This window comes from Lycium barbarum, chromosome 2 (genome assembly GCF_019175385.1).
Source record: "Lycium barbarum isolate Lr01 chromosome 2, ASM1917538v2, whole genome shotgun sequence".
Taxonomy (NCBI): domain Eukaryota; kingdom Viridiplantae; phylum Streptophyta; class Magnoliopsida; order Solanales; family Solanaceae; genus Lycium; species Lycium barbarum.
In genome coordinates this window covers 147,608,193-147,624,519 of record NC_083338.1, presented here as the reverse complement: position 1 = coordinate 147,624,519, position 16,327 = coordinate 147,608,193, and the positions used below count along the sequence as shown (strand labels likewise).

Sequence of the window (16,327 nt, the reverse complement as noted above, 5' to 3'; positions counted from 1 at the left end):
TTAGATCCCAAAAAAACTGAATGAAACACTAGCAAGACTAAAAGCAAACAGAGATTTTAAATACAGTTGTACATTTGTATTCTGAATAAATTCACAAAAATTGTAGCACGCCTTTGTTATGCGCATTATATTTTGTGCCTATAAGCCCACCCCACAGCCATAATATACTACATTACCTACTATCACATGATTGTAACCTCAAAAGCCATCACCATTTATTTATAGGGAAGAATACCCACAGAGATTCTCATTCTCATTCAACTCCTTCGAAGTCTCCTTCTCTTGTTCAAATTCCTCGTAGACATATATTTGTTGAAGAAGAATAGTCAAAGTTCAATTCTTGATTTCTAGCAGAAGTGATTAGTAATGGCATCAACTTCTTTTGCTCTTCCTTCTCTAAAACTACAATTCCCCTCACTTAAACCATCGTCTTCTTGTACGAACTCATTGTCTCATCAGGTCATTGTTCGATCCATTAAAGATTCAGTGTCTGAGAGGCCACCTTTCATTTCATCGCCACCCGCTAAACCAACAAAACTCCCGACCAGAAAAGTCCCTGGAGATTATGGACTACCATTGGTTGGTCCATGGAAAGACAGACTTGATTACTTTTACAATCAGGGCAAAAATAAGTTTTTCAAATCTCGAATTCAGAAACATCAATCTACTGTTTTTCGAACAAACATGCCACCTGGTCCTTTCATTTCCTTCAACCCAAACGTTGTTGTTTTGCTCGATGGTAAAAGTTTCCCCACCCTTTTTGATGTCTCTAAGGTTGAGAAAAAAGATCTCTTCACCGGTACTTTCATGCCTTCCACTGAGCTCACAGGCGGTTACCGCGTTCTCTCCTATCTCGATCCTTCCGAACCAAATCACGCTAAATTGAAGAAACTCATGTTTTACCTCCTTTCATCACGACGTAACGAAGCCATCCCCGAGTTCCACAATAGCTATTCCGAGCTATTTGAAACACTAGAGAATGAACTCGCCACGAAAGGGAAGGCTGGGCTTAACGCAGCAAATGACCAAGCCGCATTTAACTTCCTGGCTCGATCTTTATACGGAGTTAATCCCCTAGACACCAAACTCGGGTCTGATGGACCCAAGTTGATTGGCAAATGGGTGTTATTCCAACTTCATCCTTTGCTAATTCTTGGCCTACCAAAGGTTCTTGAAGACCTTGTCATGCATACTTTTAGGCTGCCCCCTGCTTTAGTGAAAAAAGACTACCAGAGATTGTACAGCTTCTTCTATGATAACTCAACTTCCGTTCTTGATGAAGCAGAAAAATTCGGTATTTCACGTGAGGAGGCTTGTCATAATTTGCTATTCGCGACATGTTTTAATTCATTTGGAGGAATCAAAATCTTTTTTCCCAATATGTTGAAGTGGATAGGCAGAGCTGGGGCCAAACTGCACTGCGAACTGGCTCAGGAGATACGTTCAGTTATTAAATCAAACAATGGAAAAATCACAATGGCTGCCATGGAAAATATGCCGCTAATGAAATCAGTAGTCTATGAGTCCCTACGCATTGAACCACCAGTAGCATCACAATACGGCAGAGCAAAACGTGACATGGTAATTGAGTCCCATGATGCATCATTTGAGATCAAAGAAGGTGAGCTTCTTTATGGGTTTCAACCATTTGCAACTAAAGACCCCAAAATATTTGACCGATCGGAAGAGTTTGTTGCTGATAGGTTTATTGGTGAGGAAGGGGAAAAGCTACTGAAACATGTGTTATGGTCAAATGGATCAGAAACAGAGAATCCATCGGTAAATAACAAGCAGTGTGCTGGAAAAGATTTTGTGGTGTTGGTTTCAAGATTGTTGTTGGTTGAATTGTTCATTCGATATGATTCGTTTGAGATTGAAGTTGGTGCATCTCCTTTAGGTGCTGCAATTACCTTAACATCTTTGAAAAGAGCAAGCTTTTGATCAACTAATTAGTATACTTGTGTAAGTGTATTATATTTCATTGTTATGAAGAGTTTAAAAGAACAATGCTGGTAACTGGGGATGGAGCCGGTGATGGAAGAAATATAATGTTGTTAGCAATAATACAATTTGAGTTGAGTGGTAGTTGGGGGAGGTTTTTTACATTTAATGTCATCTACTACAGATGTGTATAGTTTAGTAGTATAATATTTTTTGTTGGAGATTATATAATCATTTTACTCTTTTCTATGATCAATCTCTATGCTGTTCTCAATAAATACATTATTTATTTCGTGACCTCACATGTTATTCTTATGTACTCCCTCCGATTCATAATAAGTGTTAACTCAACATTTTTATTTTAAAATTAAAAAAAAAATAAAAAAAAAACATTTTTATTTTGGTTCAAAATAAGTGTTCACTTATATATTCAAGAAGGAATTGATTATTCTCTTTCAAATTTACCTTTATTTAAGTGAGTTCGTATGTAATTAAGAAACTATACTAATTAGGTTGTATTTATTAAGAATTAGTTTAATCAAAATATCTATTTTTGTCTAGAGCGTTAGCATTTTCCTAAGAGATGTGCAAGATGCTAAATAGATATTTATTTCGAACAGGAGGGAATATAATATCGAACAACTTATATTTGCATGTAAGTATAGGCGGATCCAAATTTTATTTTATGGGTTTGAGATTTCTATTTCAACCACAATACCCATCACCTGGTTTGAACCAACTATAAGGAAGGGACATGCAGTGTAACTTGTTCTTCCACTGTCATGTCGAGCGTAATTGGATTATCAGAAGCGAGAAAGGAAATTTATGTTCACATGTCACAAGGTGTTGATATTAAATTAGTTATTTTAATTTCATCACCTATAACTTAAACTGATAAATACATAACAATTGATTATGGTAAAAATGAAAAAATTTGCATGAAAATACTTAGCTTGTGTTCGTTAATTTGGTATAACTACTAAATACGAGTAAGTTTTTATTTGCATCTCATATGATAAAGGAATAAACTTTGAGTCGGTGAAATCTGTCGAACACCATATAAGAAGACCAAATGTCCATCAAAATTTTGCACACTTAGAACTGAACAACATAAAATGGCCTCAACGTCGAGTAAACCATGAATTGAAATGGTCTAACTTGGACGTCATGATAAAAATGGACGTTCAATTCAACTCAATCTCAAAAATTAACTTATGAAATTTGTCCAAGATGATATAAGAAGACTAGATACGCATCTCACAATCGGCTGAATGTCGACGCGCCTTTTGACTTATTTTGATTAAGACAAAAAAGCTATCTCTTAAGTGGAGCCTAGTTTAAGATGTCAAATAAGTAATGATTGAACGAAAGAAATAGAGATTTTGAAGGAATTGGTTTTTTAACATGTATTTAAACTATATAGAAGCATGGGTTTGCACCCATGCTTCGTCGTTCGTTTTCCCAAAAAAAAAAAATGTGGGCCCCAACTAAACATCAATCAATATTAAAAAAAATGGGGGTGGGCCCCAACTAAACACCAACCAATATTAAAAAAAAAAGTGGAACCCGCCATCTCCAAACTCATGGAAAAAAAAGTGAACCCCATATTAACAAAATCAAACAATATAAAAAAAATGAATCCCATATTAAAAAAATAAATAATGTCAAAAAAAAAGATGCATCCCATATTAAAATATCAAACAATATTTATATAATTTCCAAAGTATCTCATTAAATCAATAATGATGGATTCATTACCACATGCGTATCAATCCATTAGTGGGAGTAAATGAAATTATTGTACAGTAACATACTTAAAATACTTATATATTAAAATAAGATAGAATTTAATTACTTTTTCATTTTTTCCTTACACTAATAAATGTGAAAAGAGATTAATGTCATAAAAGAAAAAATAATATTAAATGGAGATCAAATAATTAATAAGGTAAATTAGTGAAATTATAATTCTAATTGACATTTCCTTAAAAAATCGTGCAAAAGAAAACATGACAAGTAAAATGAGTTAAACCAAAAATATTTACCAAAACTTAAAAAATAGTAGTTCTTCATTTAAATAGAAAATCAAATTTCTACTTTGTTTCATTTTAAACATGTAAAATTAATATAATAATTTGAATTAGAATTATCCAAATCAAAATTTGATAAAAAAATAATAGGTATTGTTTAGGCCCAATCTACATACATTAACAATAGAATATTTTACACCTTTAAATTAATCGAATTAAAATTCAAAATATCAACTGATGCTTAAATATTTGCTATTGTTTTATCTCAAAGAGAGAAAAATGGTTTCCTTCTAAATAAAGGTGTGGGCCCCAACTAAACATCAACTAATATTAAAAAAAAGTGTGGGCCCCAACTAAACACCAATCAATATTAAAAAAAAAAAGGAGAAAAAAAAGTGGAACCCACCATCTCCAAACTCACTGAAAAAAAAAGTAGATCTCATATTAACAAAATCAAGCAATATAAAAAAAAATGAATCCCATATTAAAAAACAAACAATGTCAAAAAAAAAGGGGTGCATCCCATATTAAAATATCAAACAATATTTATGTAATTTCCAAAGTATCTCATTAAATCAATAATGATGGATTCATTACCACATGCGTATCAATCCATTAGTGGGAGCAAATGAAATTATTGTACAACAACATACTTAAAATACTTATATATTAAAATAAGATAGAATTTAATTACTTTTTCATTTTTTCCTTACTCTAATAAATGTGAAAATAGATTAATGTCATAAAAGAAAAAATAATATTAAATGGAGATCAAATAATTAATAAGGTAAATTAGTGAAATTATAATTCTAATTGACGTTTTCTTAAAATACCATGCAAAAGAAATATTTGTTATGATTACTAAAATAAATATACTTAAAATATTTATATTTTAAAATAAGATAAAATTTAATTACTTTTTCATTTTTATTCTTACTCTAATAAATGTGAAAAGAGATTAATATCAAATGGAGATCAAATAATGAATAAGGTAAATTAGTCAAATTCTAATTCTAATTCACGTTTCCTTAAAAAACCATGCAAAAGACAACATGACAAGTAAAATGAACTAAACCGAGAATATTTACCAAAAATTAAAAAATAGCATTTCTTCGTTTAAATAGAAAATCAATTTCTACTTTGTTTCGTTTTAAACATGTAAAATTAATTTAATAATTTGAATTAGAATTAGAATTATCCAAATCAAAATTTGATAAAAAATAATAAGTATTTTACACCTTTAAATTAATCGAATTAAAATTTAAGTATCAACTGATGCTTAAATATTGTTATTGTTTTATTTCAAAGAGAGGAAAATAATTTTCTTTTAAACAAGTCTTCTCTTTTAAAAAGTATTAATAAATTTTCGTAGCAATCACGAATATAATAAAATTTTAGATACGGAGCACAAAACTCATGCTTCGTGAATATATATATATATTATTACTATCCAAACACAACTACATATACATAAATATACTATAATCTAAAGTATTGAGTCTGTGCGCAGCGGGCATAGGCCATCTAGTATTTGAAAACTGCATTAATGGAATCATCCCGCATGTCGTAGCTGCCAAAAAAAATCTAGAGATTGGCCCATCCATATAAAAAGTGAATGGCGTTTGATTGGTCACCCGAAAAAGTGTTGCTTTTGGTAGATCGCGGCGGATCCAATATGAAGTTGACCTTTTCCAAACACCAGAATTCTGAATTTAATATAAGAGGTCCCCCTTTTTAATAACCAAAAAGTTTCCCTCAAACCATACAATTAAAATCCTTGCTTATTACTAGTACTAAACTTTTTTTCGTTCACTGAGCCCTTTACACATTATACGAAACGTGACGCTCCTCACGGAGAGTTAATCAACTAGGATTGACATGTTTCTAAGCTGGCAAGTTTTAGAAAATGAGGTCACATGACACTTTAATTGAATCCCATATCGGAATGAGAGAGGAAAATGAATTTTTTTCATAAGACATGTCTCAAATTCACGTGATATCTTATTTTTGAGGCTATTTGAGGCGTAACTTTAAAGACAAATTTATATGTGCCCTAAGCTCAAAGCAACTAATATGTGCCATGGACTTGGGTTGTCAAACATAATTTCACACTTTCTTCCCATCAGAATGCAACACCAAACAAGCATGAAATGAAGATGTATATGTGGGCTCGTACATCTCCATGCTTCAATGGCCCCAGGAATATCACAAGTGAAAGCCCAACTATATTTTCTTTCACGAATTTTACGAGAATACAAGTGTTAGTACTGTGTAAAATCGAAAGTTGTTTCAACCACAAAGTTTTGGCCATTGCTATAATTTTGCAAATTTTGATAAGTCGCTTTCCTTACCTTATGAATTAAAAATATATTTTCTGCGTTCGATATTGTTTGAGAAAACTTGCAAATTAGTGTAACTCTAACAATTAAGACACATAAAATTCTTCCAGAATAGAAGTAAGATTTGTTCCCCAAATAAAATAGAGTTCGTTAATCCCATATATACACGTACGAGAAAAGAATAAGAAACGCTGATACTGTGTTTACTATATAGGCAAACATTCAAAGTTTAAATGTTTTACATTTATGGGCATCCTCTAATTTGTTGCAAATTTTCATCCGTGGAACTTTAAAATTCCTGAGATTATGGGTGTGTTCGGTATGGAGGAAAATGTTTTCCCATGTTCGTTTGAGTAGTGGAAAATAAGTGAATTTCTTACTTATTTTTTCATGTTCGTTTAGTTGATAGAAAACGTTTTTCGGAAAATAATCATTCAAGCCTCACCAACTCCAACCCAACCCCATACTCCCAACTCCACCCACACCCCATTCCACACCCACCCACCTATGCCGCCACCCCCTTCCAAAAAAAATTCTTTTAATTTTTGTTTGTTTTTTGAACCCCCACCCCAACCGTCACCAACTCCAACCCAACCCCATACCCCCACCCCCACGCCTACCCCACTCCCACTCACCCACCCCTATGCCCCCACCCCTCTCCATTTTTTTTTGTTTTTTGCACCCCACCCCCAACCACTCCCGTAACCCATACACCACCCCCTCCCCCCGCACCCTACACCCCACCCACGCACCCTCTCCCACAACATTTTTTTTGAAGTTTTTATTTTTTTTCAAAATTTTCTACACGACCACATCCCCCTCCTCCCTTGCCTGGAACCTATACCACACCAACACCCCCCCCCCCCCCAACCCTAGCATTTTTTTTTGAAGTTTTTTATTGTCTTTTGCGGGTTTCTACACCCCAGACACCCCCTACCTCAAAAAAAAATCTTTTCACCACACCCCCACCCTCGCAAAATACCCCATCACCCCTTTCAAAAGTTTTAATTTTTAACCACGCAAACATTCAATTTTTATAATTGTCAACTTTTTTTCAATTTTTTTTGGGGTTTTGGGGGGGGGGGGGGGGGGGGGGTGCAAAAAACCAAAACAAATGTCAAAACTTTTTTTTCAAAAATATTAATTTTTTTTGCGGGAGGGGGGTAGGGGTGAGGGGGGTCGAGGTGCGTGGTGGGGGAGGGGGAGGGTGCGGGGCAGGGTGGGGTATTCAAAACTTTTTTTTTCAAAAAAAATATTTTTTTTTGCTCGGGGTGGGGGGTAGGGTGCGGGGTTTGGGTGGGGTGGTGCAAAAAACCAAAAAAAAAAAGTCAACTTTTTTTTCAAAAATATTAATTTTTTTTTGGGGGGGGGGGGGGGGGGTAGGGGTGCGGGAGTGGGGGAGGGGTGGGGTGCAAAAAAAAAGTCAAAACTTTTTTTTTTTCAAAAAAATAATTTTTTGGGGGGGTGGGGGGGAGGGGCGTGGGGGGGAGGGGGGAAGGGTGCGGGGTTTGGGTGGAGGGGCGAAAAAAACTAAAAATAATGTCAAAACTTTTTTTTCCAAAAAAAATTATTTTTAGGCGGGTGGTGGGGGGTGCGGGGTGGGTTGGTGGGTAAGGGTGGGGTGGGGTTTGGTGGTTGGGATTGGGTTGAGTGGTGGTAGGATGGTTGGTGCCTGGTGGAATGAACTTGTGAACTTGTTTTTCTTACTTTTATTAGGGAAGTCATTTTCCTAATTTTGAGGAAAATGTTTTGTAAAAGAAAATATTTTTCAAATTCTTTTACCAAACGAACATGAGAAAATTGAAAAACATTCTTCCATACCGAACACACCCTATGAGAATGACTATTTTCCAAAAAATATGACCAAACAATGGCCAGTGAATGTTATTTCAATACTTTCTAAAGATTCATTTGTCAAAGCAAAGTATAGGCGCACGTTAAATTTCCTAAAAGTATCATCCAAGAACAGATACTAATAAATTAAAGAACATGACTATTCAATATATAAGTATCAACAGAAGAAAAATACAGAAAAAAAAAAAAAAAAAAAACTGTAGAACTACCAACCAAGTTTGGCATATGTAGTATTCTGGCTACTAAATTTTTGCTAGTATACGACATTTTCGACACGCTACATGTTCCTGTAAGTAAATGACAAAGAAGAAATGAATCCTTTACAAAATTACTTGACTATATGATTAAGCAAACTACTACAAGATGGAGAGCTTTGCTCACTATTCCATGGATCTTGTACTGAAACAGGGGAATAATCCTTTATTTTTTCCGTCGAAAAAATGGCTTTTATATCCATTTCTTGCTTCTTAATGGAAAGATTCAATGGTTTTTCACTCACACCTGAAGTTGATGAAATAGAAGATCCCTCTGATGAACCCGTGATGTTATCTTCCGTATTTGCCCATTTACTTAGTCTAAGTTGTTCCAATTCAATCGCCACTTCCATCATCGATGGCCTCATATCCCGATGAAACGCTAAACACCTGAATGCCAACTCAGCTACTTTGTGCACAGACGAAATCGTCCAAGCATCCATATGTGGCTCGATAGATGGATCGATAATTTCATCTAAGTTACCCTTTCCTATTCTGTCAATTGCAAGTGCAGCCAAGTTTATTTCGTCTTGGGGACGAGCAAAGTCCACTGCTTTTAGCCCCGTTATGATCTCAGCAAGAACCACGCCAAAGCTGTAAACGTCGCTCTTATCAGACAATTGGAAGTTCTGATGATACTGAGGATCAAGATATCCGGGAGTTCCTTGTGGTGCGGTAGAAATGTGGGATGATTCAACCATACCGAGCCTTGAAAGTCCAAAATCCGCGACTTTTGACTTGTAATTGTAATCCAAGAGTATGTTACTAGACTTGACATCTCTGTGATATATTGGAGGGTGCATTGCATTATGCAGATAAGCTATAGCTTGTGCAGTTTCTGCAGCAATCGTGAGGCGAACGGGCCAGGGAAGCCCGTTCCCCTTTTCTCCTTGTAAATGTTGTGACAAAGTTCCATTAGGCATGAACTCATAAACAAGAATCTGTTCACCATTTTCGATCGAGCAGCCCAAGAGGCGAACTAGATTCGGATGATTGACAGAGGAAAGGAGATTGATCTCATTGATGAATTGTTCAATGCTGTCAGTATCTCTATGCCTGATTCTTTTAATTGCTACCCAATTGTCATTTTGAAGCTTTCCAGAATAAACCGTTCCATAAGCGCCAATTCCTAGTCTCTGTTTCTCAGAGAAGAAATCGGTTGCTTTTTCCATTTCTTTGTATAGATAGACCGGGATTGTGATCCCTGTAGTCTCATATAACTCGCGGTTTCTTCTGGTTCTGTTTTGGAAACTCAATCTTCGTCGAATAAAGCAGCACATTAAGCCTACAGTAACCATTAATGAAGCACCTGCTACAATACCTGGAGAAATTGTATTTTTCACTTTATAGTGGGTTGTATCGCAAAATTGAAATAAGAAGAAAAAAAGGAAACGATTTCATTTTGACTAGTACTAGAAGCTGAGACTCTACACTGCGCTGTTAGTGTATATAACTTAAATCCAACTGAGAATTACCTCCAACAAGTACGCCAACTCTTGTGGTTCCTCCACATTTGCCTGAAAGGTACTTTGAAGGGTTGCATGTTGTATAATCTGCATTCACAAGAACCCTGGAATTAATTATGGACACATCCTTGTCAAGTGTTATGGTGGGCCAGAGGTCTCGGGTCCTCGTGGAGAGTGCTTCCCTTTTTAATGGGCCTTACATGGAGTTAGGGGTGGCAAATGGGCTATTTGGGCTAAAGTTGAGCGGGTCAAGATGGACTGAACATATAGATGGGCCAAAGCCCAACCCTGCCCAAAGCTTGTTTGGGCTAAGATGGGCTGGGTCAAGATGGGCTAAATGAAGGGTCATAACCCAACCCGCCCAACTTAACCCACCTTTCCAACATTTTGAGAAACTAAAAATATCGATATTGTTTGATTGCAAATATTCTCTTGCTCATACTTTTCTAAATAAACAGTGTTTTGAAAATTAATTTTAAATACTTTTTGGATATAAAAACTCAAACGTATGCTTTTGCTCAAAATAATAAAGATATTCACTGTAAATATTTCCTCATAAGTTATTCCAATACATAAATTATATTCGAAATAATTTCAAAAAGTAAATCAAAAGAAAATTAATTGTTAATTAATGTAATGAATAGTGATTTTGTCAAAATCCTCTCTTTTATCCCTTTGCCTTATGTATATATTTTTATGGTTGTCTTGTACATAACTAGGAGTGACAAACGTGTGTCGAATATAGGTGGGTCGAAAATACGTTAAAGAAAAAAGGAAAGCATAGACCCTCAGAAAAAAAATTAAAAATAAAAAAATTACCAGTAAAAAATTTTAAATAAGAAAAAAAAAAACATTTTTTCTAAAATAATTAAAAATAAACATTTTAAAAAATAAAAATAAATTCAAAAATAAATTTAAATAATAATTAAAAAATAAGTTAACCATGTATTGTATCTTTTATACTTATGAATGAATGACAATTGATGGGTCAGTTTGGGCTCATTTAATGGGCTAGTTTGGGTTGATAATTTGTGATTGGTCAACTTGGACTAGCCCAAATCAGCCCATCTTCACAATCACTCTAGCCCAAACTCATTAAAGCTTGGGCGGGTCACATGGGTTTGGGCAAGTTTTGTCACCCCTACATGGAGTGAATGCAAACTAGTCGAGGCCCTAATATAGATACCTAATATCAGTGGGAACCAAAAAACAAAGAAACGACAAATTCTATACGTAGTTACCATTTGCCAAATTACAATTCGTAGCTAATGTATTTGGCTCATATGTAGTTGAGCAAGCCAAATACACTCATCTGAGCCAAATACATATGACGAAAAATACACTTAAATACAGAGAGAAGAAGCTAGGAAAATATGTAAGAAAATAATGTTGTTGGCTGGATTCAATCCTAGGTGGGAAGGGGCAGAGCCACGCCCAATAACCACTTCATCCACTCCAACGTGATGATTCATATGACGAAATACACTTAAATACACTCAAAATATAAGGAGAAGAAGCTAGGAAAAATATATAATAAAAGTAATGTTGTTGGCTGGGTTCGAACCTAGGTTACACCACTCCAACTTGATGTATTTTGATATAGCTATGAATGGTAATTTACAAAATTATTGTAACTACTAAATATAAATAAATTAAAAGATAGTTATTATCAATAATTACCTCTTAGAAGAAGTTACGCCAAGTAAAAATTCCTTTTATTTTTTATAGACGGCCTGATATTTCACATCCAGAATGGGAATCAATCATGGTACTAAACTTCCTTGTGCTCTTCACTTCAACTGAGAAAAGGAAATTCATTGTTTCCCTTTTCAAATTAGTTGAAAAAGACTTCTGGTTTCTTCTTGAGCATTATTTAAATGGAAGAATTATTACGTGGAGGTGTCCAATTATATTGTTGAACTACGACTATCTTCACGTAATATGATAGTGACTTAGTTTCCATTGCTCACCCAAAACCAAATGGAGTTGGATAGAATATGAAGAAACCCAAGGAGAAAAGCCTCTTCCTTGACCAAATGATAAAACAAATTTTGGCAAGACATCTTGATGGAATAACATGAATGGACACTATACCAACCAAAGAATCTAGGATTTGAAATTTGTGAATTTCTACAACCACCTCAAGTTAATATATAATAATAATTCGTTCACACTCAATTATTTAGTGAATTTTTTATATATTTACAGGTCTGGGCAAAGCTATTGGGTCCCACGAACATATTGATTGTGCTCTAGATGGCCGAAGTGCACATATAACCCGACTACAGGATCACCATTTGAGTCATACTTGCAGTGCATAAAAATTTTCAAGTCTAACCACTTTAAAATAACTTTAGAGATGTGGTGTCTAAAATTAGACTTGACAACGCATAACTTCAGACAAAATATTAAAGTTTCATATAATTGAGTTAAGTTATTTTTACGTGAACTCCCTACTAAAGTTGAACCATTTTTGCCACTGGATTTAACTCTCTACGTCCCTTTCAACTCTAACTGCAGACACGTATGCTAAAACAAATTAAAATACATTCCTAAAGCTAAACGATTATAAATGATTCTAAAAGATGGACTCTAGATTTTATATTTGCCTTCAATTTTGGCATTGATTAGTGACAATGAAAGGCAACAACCATCACCATTCCTGGGTCCTACCTAGATAGTCACGAGTTGCTCCACTGATGAAGCAAACAAATACGTGATTGTCTTTCTTAATGTTGCCATTATTACTTTTAGTAGGCGTTTGGCTTTTAAAACCAAATATTTTTCACTTTATTTGGAATTTTAGAGTTAGAATTAAAGATGGAGTTGTGTTTGGTTATAGTTTTTGCAAAGAATATTTGATTGTTTGAATGTATTGAAAGTGAAAAAAGTGAAGAAAAAAAAAGTGAAAACAAGGTTTTAGTTGTTTGAAGTTGTATTTCAAATTTGCATGACCAAACGCTGATTTTCAAAATAAAGTGAAATAATTTTCCGAAAAAAAGTGAAAAAATTTCATGGCCAAACGGGCCCTAAGAGTCATAATTTGTTTCTTTTTTTGCTTCTTGATTTCAGATCATATAAAACTTGTCCCCGTACTCAGTATGAACATGAGGAAAAAAAAAATCATCTGTTATATTTCTTAATAGCAAAAACTATTGACTTTACCAGTTCCTTAACATGCACTCCATGACCCGGATTGTAGAAAACTGATCTTTATATAAAGAATTAAAGATTTAAAGTTCAATTCCAACAAGTTATACTTATACAGTCAACTATGGGGAACTTTTCTTTTTAGCCGCCCCCAACATGTCATCTTTTAATCTTTTTACTTGGACCCATATTTTCTCGTCCATTATGATGTTCTTCAATTCTCTCTCCAAATTTGGTCAAAACTCCCTCATCAACTTTAATTTCGTTAGTTAAAACTCCCAATTAATAACCAAATTAAGTAACTTGGAGAAAGTTGAATATATAAAACATCACATTTTTGCATATGCAACCTAAATATCTAATTTTGAAAAGTCAAATTTATGTACGTTATATTATTTCTTTGTTAAAGCTAGAACATGTTAGTTTACTTTGAAAGTTGTTGAAGAAATACCTAACTAATTAAAAGTAAACTAATAGAGGAAATCTTTAGAGTGCAGTTGATTAAATATCTGAACTTTTATTTTGTTGCTAGGAGTTATTTTAGAAAGATATGGATTCAGAATATATTATTTATTAAAAAAATTAGTATTTATATATATTTATCCTCAATGCCACAAACACCGATTTCAGATGAACCCAATACTCATGTTCAATGCCCTTCACCGTTGAAAGTTTAAGTTTTTAGATGAAATTATCACATGCTTAACATGTTATCAAAAAACAGATATATTAAGTTCAAATTTCGTGGCTACTCATACCAATAAGATTTTCACATGCTTAGCATATAATTAAATAATTAAAATTGTGTTCTATGTGACGTACCTTTTCGGCAACCTGAGCCATCTAAGAAACCATCTCCAATGAACCCTTCAAAACACTGGCATCGATATCCCTTTTTCCCATCAACAGGCGACTTTATTTTAGTACAATTTGCATTTGAAGAACACCGACAATTTCCACGAACCCACCATCCCAATTGAACCATTTGAACATCCAAAGAAACTGCCGAACTATTCAACGTTGACTCAACAGATATTGCAGAAAAAAAAGAACGACACCCTGTTCTAGACAAATTCTTGAAATCAATAAAATTGTTGTCACTGTTTGGTTCAGAATAACAACTCATGTTTTCTTTCCCACAATCAAGAAGCTCAAAATGTGTTTGGATCCTTGTAGAAGGAATCAAACAGCTTGATTGAGAAAAACTGCAGTTCTGAAAGAGTATTCCGTTACGTGAAGTAGGTGCGTAATTATGGGTAAAAAGATTGTGAATTGCTGAAACTGGACGTCTACATTGTGCTACAAGATTGATTAAAATGGTATCTGAAGTTACAGATTGAACTGGGAATTTGTTAAGGACAATTTTTCCATTTGAGGTACAGTTTAGTTTGATTGGGCAGCCATGGGAGAAACCAAAAGGAAATGGAAGAATTTTTTTGCCACATGAATGGGTACAATTTGATCCAAGAACTATGTTTGATGAAAGAAAGAAAATGGATAAATACAGAATTGTTCTAAAATGGAGAGGTAAATTCATTTTTTGGGCACATGTGAACAATGGAGGAGGAGAAATAAGAAGATGAAGGAATTGTTTGAAAATTGATAAGAAGTGAATAAAAGGAGAAGGGCGAAGAAATAAAATAACGAGAGTACACAAATAAAAATTGTCTTAAAGTGATAAGTACTCAGTTTTTAATCAAATGTCTCGGATGCAAACTCCAAACATAAAATCGTCTTTATTAGAGAATAATTTACCTCTCAATATGAAATTTCTCTACTAAATTTTAATTTAATCGAATTGAAATGCGACTACCGGACATAGAAAATCGAAAAAATAGTAATGAGAACACACATGATGAGTTTACTTATTAAGGAGGGACTACTTTTTAGATTTAATTTTTTAATGTGAAATATTTCTTGATTACCCCTTTTTCTTTGTGAAAGACAAAAGACATGTAGGGTAGCATAATTGATATGTCTAACGAACACTTATTTAGTCATTGACCTGACTTATCTGCAAGTTGGAAACCTAACAGCACGACAATTTATTAGTCATTACAAATGTTCTAATTTTTTTAATAACGTTACAAGGATATGTACGTATCAAGGATTTATTTGTCATTGACCCACCACCGAAGTTTGCCATGCATTAATTAAAATTTCAATTCTCTTTGATTTCACTATTTGGACATCGGGTCCCTTGGACATCTTTAAATATGAGTTTCCTTTACACTGAATATTGTAAAAGAAGTCTTATACTAATTTGCTATCACATAATCTAAGAGATGACTACATATGACTGTTCATAATTACTGGGTTATAGTTAGGGCTGCATATCGGTCGGTTCGGTTCGGGTTTCAAAGTTATCGGTTCAACCTATCGGTTATCGGTTTGTAGACATGTTAAACCATTAAAGAACCATTAAGATATCGGTTAATGGGTTATCGGTTAATCGGTTGTTGTTTGTTATCGGTTCGATTATCGGGTTAACCGTTAAGATTTCAAGAACAAGGAACCCATCTTCAAAACTGAGCAAAAAATATTTCAACAACGAAGAACTTTTTTTGCTAGGAAGTGATTTCCCTAATTTCCCAACCCCAACAAACACCCCAAAATAGAGAAATACAAAAACACATAAACAAGAGTGAGAATTAAAAGCAATGTAGAAGAAGTAAAAAATAGTTTAGTAAGTTTACATTTTCATGTCTTCATGGAGAGTGTTCTATAATGGGCTTTAGATGGACAAGTACGTTTGAATCAAATAACTCAAGACACAATCAGTCCAAATTGAAGCGTAATACAGTGGTTTCCCGATTTATCACTTCAACATCAAGCTCAAATTAGGGAAATAAGTTGCAAAAGACTTTTACCTGAAAGAAACAGATCTGGATCCAGTAAGGAATTGGCCTGTTTTGCCTTTGCTTCTTTGCTTCTTCGCTAATTTCTTCTTTATCATAAATGTCTTATGAAAAGGCATTTTCACAATTGGAGATCTCCTTTAGGCGATGAGCTCAGTTGTTGATTGAAACCCTAAGAATTGAGGCTAGGTTGAATTTTATCGGGACTGGTTTTTTTTTTTGGGTTGTTCCTTTTGCTTTATGTTGTTTGCTTTTGCAGACCATTCATGTTTTCTATTGTCTTGTTTATTCTGTACTAGTGTATTACTATTAATAAAATATCCTCCACTAAGGTTTACTTAGTGGTTTCCAAAAACAAAAAAAAAATGGTTATCGGGTTATCGGTTCACCCGTTAACAAAAATGGTCAAACCGTGACCCGACCCAATAAGCCAAT

The 16,327-nt window shown here is 34.2% G+C and overlaps 2 protein-coding genes across 2 annotated transcripts; one reads left to right on the top strand and one right to left on the bottom strand.

Moving 5' to 3' along the window:
- The first annotated feature begins 92 nt into the window (after window positions 1-92).
- LOC132627941 (allene oxide synthase 1, chloroplastic-like) lies at window positions 93-2,243 on the top strand. Its single transcript, XM_060343569.1, has one exon. The coding sequence runs from the start codon at window positions 367-369 to the stop codon at window positions 1,939-1,941; it is 1,575 nt and encodes a 524-aa protein (XP_060199552.1). The 5' UTR covers window positions 93-366; the 3' UTR covers window positions 1,942-2,243.
- Window positions 2,244-8,397: 6,154 nt separating this feature from the next.
- On the bottom strand, window positions 8,398-14,827 carry LOC132627940 (wall-associated receptor kinase-like 14). The gene is made up of 3 exons (XM_060343568.1): window positions 13,857-14,827; window positions 9,894-9,971; window positions 8,398-9,739 (listed from the first exon to the last, which is right to left on the bottom strand). The coding sequence occupies exons 1-3, from the start codon at window positions 14,569-14,571 to the stop codon at window positions 8,493-8,495; spliced, it is 2,040 nt and encodes a 679-aa protein (XP_060199551.1). The 5' UTR covers window positions 14,572-14,827; the 3' UTR covers window positions 8,398-8,492.
- Window positions 14,828-16,327: the final 1,500 nt, after the last annotated feature.